Source organism: Lolium perenne, chromosome 6 (assembly GCF_019359855.2).
Source record: "Lolium perenne isolate Kyuss_39 chromosome 6, Kyuss_2.0, whole genome shotgun sequence".
Lineage (NCBI taxonomy): Eukaryota > Viridiplantae > Streptophyta > Magnoliopsida > Poales > Poaceae > Lolium > Lolium perenne.
In genome coordinates, this window is record NC_067249.2 from 199,131,485 (window position 1) to 199,136,451 (window position 4,967).

The following is a 4,967-nucleotide window of genomic DNA, read 5'->3' on the forward strand; positions in this document are numbered from 1 at the left end:
TTGTTTTTTACCCTGCATATGAACCAAATGAGCACTCACTCTTAGGGGCATGGCTCCTCTGCAGTTCTTGTATTACTGTACCGGTGGTACAGTAGTTAGGGTATCTGCCTTTCATTCTAATCCAACGGGCCTTCTTGTAATCACAACCGACAGCGTTTTGTGGCAAGAAAAATACAAGATAACAAATTAGAAACAAATTCCCTGTGTATAAGTAGGCGTGGAGGGAATATCACATGATATCTTCATCTTGGCGCCAAATTAATTAAGTGAGCACTATCAACTGGCGCCAAAAAAAAAAGGGCTCCAGCAGATTAAGGATCAATCGGACCAAGTGACGCCTCGCCGCCGGCAGTGACACAGGGGGATTTGCCGCCTCCAGGTAGTCAGGTACGCGCTGCCCAGCTCGAGCCGGTACAAGCAGCTGCAACACCCGGGAACGGCATCCTTCAGGTCCGAGCTTCCTCCTCAAGCTGTTCGATAGCTGCGCTGCCTCGGGATCCGCCACCTCCAGGTCCATCTTGCTAAGCTCGAGCAGTTCGCCAGCTCGCGTCGTATGAAAGAAAAGGCAGCCAATATGGGGATTACTGGAGATCTGCACGTGGGTGAGAAATATGGCTGAGAGAATCGGGGGGGGGGGGGGGGGGTGCGGCAGAAGGAATCGCAGCAATTTGTCCTCCACCATTGTATCTCGCTGAAGTTCTTAGTTCCGACGAGATCCTCTATCTAATTTTCCTTTTTCTTTTGTGCCACAAAATGACTGGAAGGAGCCCGTTAGATTAGAATCAAGGGCATATATCCCAACTACTACGGTACGGTAATACAAGAACTTCAGAGGATCCGCGCCCCACTCTTAGATGTGGTCATCACTTTTAAATTTTAAATTTTGGTGAGCTTAACGTAACAGAACTCAGCTCGGTGCATGTCTACCCATGAATCTATCTTCAGTCCAACTCGCTGTCCTATGTCAACAGCAAAAAAAAAATACTGGCGACATGCTCATCCTCCGCGCGCATGTCCATTAGAGCATCTCCACTCGTCTCCCCGATGAGGCTCCCGAGCGCCGTTTTTTCCATCCGGGCGGTGAAATTCGGCTCAGTCGCGACCCCGGTTTTTTGTTTTCGTTCGGATTTGGCCCTTCATCCATCCGACGAGCCCACGCCATCCCCGGTCCCCCGAGGCGCGCTCGGGGACTCCGGACGAAAGAATTTGACGTGAAACATCGTGTGAACCCTCGTAGTCGGCGACTAGAAAGCCAAATCATGTCGATTTCCCTCCAATTTGCTTGCATATCCCCATTCTCTCCCGCCGAATTTGTGGATAGGCATCTCCATTCTCCTCTCGTCTTCTCGTCCACCACCATGTCGCCGAAGGCGAGGAAGCCATGGATGCCGAAGGAGCTGCCGCCGGGTATGTCCAACCCACAATGGGCGGCGGACGAGTTCCGGCGCCAGATCGAAACAAGCGGCAGGGCGGAGAGGGAGAAAAAACTCTCCGCGAAGAGGGCGGCGGCGGCCGCCCAGGACGAACAAGCGAGGAAGATCTCCATGGCCATGAGCATGGGCCATGCTCGCAGCGGCGGCGGCGCCACCATGTTCCCCGGTCAATGGCCGATGCAAGGTACAAGCAGTTCCCCGTCGAGTTTCTCCCCTTCGAGCTTCTCGCCGTCGTCGACTGCCATGTTCCAAGAGGCCACCTACGGCCAAACGTCCAGGTTCACGCCGTCGCCGCCCGAGCTCGCCGTCGGCCACCTGAATGAGAACCAGCACGAGGGCATCTCGCCGGCCCTGCGACGAGGGCCACTCCCGTTCGGTGCGATGCCGGCGCCGAACGACGAGGTGATCCAGGAGATGAGCAACACGGACCTGATGGACGAGGAGACGAGCATTTGGTACGAGGGCCATCGCAACGACATCCTCCGACCCACTCCGGCCAGTTCTTCTTCGTCTCCGGCTCCTACCTCGTCTTCCTCACCGTCTACGGCGTCGACTGCCGCCGCTTCGACATTTACTGCCGCCGCTGCGACGTCGGCCGCCGCTTCGACCACGGCGTGTGAGGAAACTGGGCCGTCGGACACCGCCGTGCCAGGCGGGACTGCCGACGCCCCTGTTTCAGTGTAATTTTCCTCCGATCGTCGATCTGTGGCTGATCGATCCTTTTGCCGATCAACTGGCCGTATTTGTAGCGGGACGACGATTTTTTGAATTTCGACTATGTCCGGCGAACTCCGGGTGGACGACTGGAAATATGGTTCTCCTCACGACTTTATTTCGTCCAATCCGACGGTTGTTTCGTCGAATTTCGGCGTGGGGAGGCTAAACAAAGTAATCTTAGCGCAGGTCGATCACCCGACCAACTACGCCGCTCCACGCACGCGCCGCATTTCAGCTGCGCACACACTGATGTTTACAGTACTTAGAGCAACTCTAACAGAACCCGTAAACCCCGCCGGAACCGAACTTTTCCGGTGGATTTACGGGTTCGGGCCGAATGTGTCGCAGATCAGTGACCGAAAAGATGGGCCGGCCCGTAAAATAAGTTCAGGGGCCCGAACTAATCTCCGAACGGCCCCTATTAAAAGGGTTCGTGGAGGGGAGTTCGGGTCGCAAACCCTACTCCCCTCCGCCGTTCCTCTCCCTCCGCCGCCGCCAAGCACCATCTCCGGCGAGCAATCCAGCGAGCCCTAGGTAGAAATCCACCGGCCGACGGTGGGCGATGGCGTCCCGAGGCGGCTCCGCAGGCCGTGGCGCCAGCCTGGGCGGCGGCGACTCGTCGCCGCGTCCGCCCGTCTTCCGCACCGACGCGGAGCAGCGCAAATGGAACCGGTCGGAGGGCGCGCGCAAGCGCAGCACCCGCCGGTGGACGAACTGGGGGCTCACGCCCCCAGGGAAGCTCGCCAGGTACGGCAATGCCGGCGAGGGCTCCTCGTCCGGCCAGTCAAGCCGCGCACCGCGGCTCCCCGTCGCGGACAGCAGCGACGACGATGACCTCGTCCCCGCGCGGTCGCCCACCTTCTCCGCCGGGGACTATGTCCACGGCAGCGACGAGGAGGACGCCGTCCTCGCACAGACCAAGGCCATCAGCGAGGCGGAGGCTCGCCAGCGTTTCCGCCGGGAGGAGGCGGAAGCCGTCCGCCTCGTCCGTGAATACGAGGCGGCCCACCGGGAGGCCCGCGTCCGCCGCGTCAAGCTCGAGATAGCTTGACGCCGACGACGCGTGAAGCTCATCGACAGCGTCGGCACCATCTGCCGTCGACACGCTGCGCCACCACCGGCACCACCGCGCGCGTAGGCCACTTTATAGGCAGCATTTTTCTTAGCTTAGTAGCGCTCGCCGGTGTACCAGTACTATAGGTTTAATTTTATGAACAATGTATGTTTTGATGCTCAATCGGAGCATCAATTTGATGTGGAACTATGGTCATCACCGAATTTACCCGCGACCAGTTCAAATTCTGCTTTTCAGTTCCAGTTTACGGTTTCTAATCTGCGCCACTGCCAAATTCGCACGAACTATCGTTTTCGAAAGACTGAAGACCACTTTTTCGGTTTGCACTTTTTCGGCTCTGTTAGACATGCTCTTACGTTTCACATTTTACACGGACACGTCACTGTCCGTGGCCTTTTGCTCGTCCGTGGTGCAAATCTCCCCAGCATCTAATCGCACCAGCCTCGTAAATTAATAGGCTAAAGATCGATCATGTCGTGTCCCAGCCGAGATCACGCGTCGCCGTCGCTAAACAAAGCCACGATCTAAACCTACCTTCCTGCCTCGTTCCCTTGCTTGCCCCGACCGCGCTATATACCCACCCTGCCGCTCCACATGACCGGCAACGGCACCAGACAATCCACACGTACTGTACAAGACAAGAGAACGCACACGAGCTGACGAGCAAGAGCCACCACTGGTACGTGCCTACGAGCACACCGAGGATGAGCATGTCACCGGCGTTGGAGGAGAGCTACGCGAGGCTCGGCCTCGACCTCGGCCGGACGTGGCGGCGAGTGAGGGGGTTCCGGCTCTGCGCCTGGAAGCACCGGTTCTCGGTGCGCCGTCTGCGGTCAAAGCTGCTCGCGTTCCTGGGCAACGTCGGCATGCACGCGCGTCAGCTTGGGAGGAGGCTCTCGACGTCGTCAACGAGAGGCAGCTCGGCGTGCGCACGGAGCGGCAGCGCGAGAGCTCTAGTGGGCGGAAAGGGGTCGCAGAGGTGGTGCCCGGGCGGAGAGACGACGAACAAGGCGCCGAGGAGCGCGGCGTCGTTCATGCGGACCAACTCGTTCTACGCGCAGGCCATCGCCGACTGCCTCGAGTTCATCAAGCGGAACTCGGTGCCGCTCGAAGACTACAGCAGCGGCGGCGGGAGATAGAAGAACTTGCTGGAGGCTCCGTCTAAAACGTGTACAGCTGAACTAGATGGAAAAAGAAATTAATAGGGTGTGTCTATGTCTAAGTTGATTGAGATTTTTCTTAAGTCTCAGTCACCTTAAAAAAGTGCAACTGCGGTTTAAAGAAAAGTGCAACTCGGTTCAGTTGCACATTTCTGGCAGAAAAGTTCAACTACACTTTTTTAAAAGAAAAGTGCAACTCAAGTACTTTTTTGCAAGTGATTTAGACTTAAGAAAATCTCAGTTGACGGAGACATAGCAAAACCAAAATTAATAAGGGGTCCCAAATCGATGGAGTCTCTGTGAAACTAGTCGGAGAGACTCTACATTATACACGTATAAACACGGATTTTTACTGTAACGCGCGGTCTTAACAAATTTGTGGCCATAGCATTCTCCGACACTGCTTTCTTCATGGGAATCGAAAACCGACATCCCATGATGACAACAGATTGCGAAGCTTTGCGTCACTCCCTCCTGAATTGCACGGCTAAAAATATGGGTGCGCACAACCGAATCTCATCCAATCCAGTGTTCTACTGTCATCATATGTCCAAAGGAGATCGCCGGTGGAGCCATCATGAA

General features: G+C 56.3%; 1 protein-coding gene across 1 annotated transcript; it reads left to right on the forward strand.

Annotated features, from left to right (window-relative positions):
• The first annotated feature begins 3,853 nt into the window (after positions 1-3,853).
• Positions 3,854-4,485, forward strand: LOC127309383 (uncharacterized). Its single transcript, XM_051340255.2, has one exon. It carries the CDS (start codon positions 3,930-3,932, stop codon positions 4,362-4,364), a length of 435 nt encoding a protein of 144 aa, XP_051196215.1. The 5' UTR covers positions 3,854-3,929; the 3' UTR covers positions 4,365-4,485.
• The last annotated feature ends 482 nt before the right edge of the window (positions 4,486-4,967 follow it).

Excerpts from the sequence above, each read along its gene's own strand:
- LOC127309383 (XM_051340255.2), top strand. The coding sequence starts at position 3,930 with ATGAGCATGTCACCGGCGTTGGAGGAGAGCTACGCGAGGCTCGGCCTC.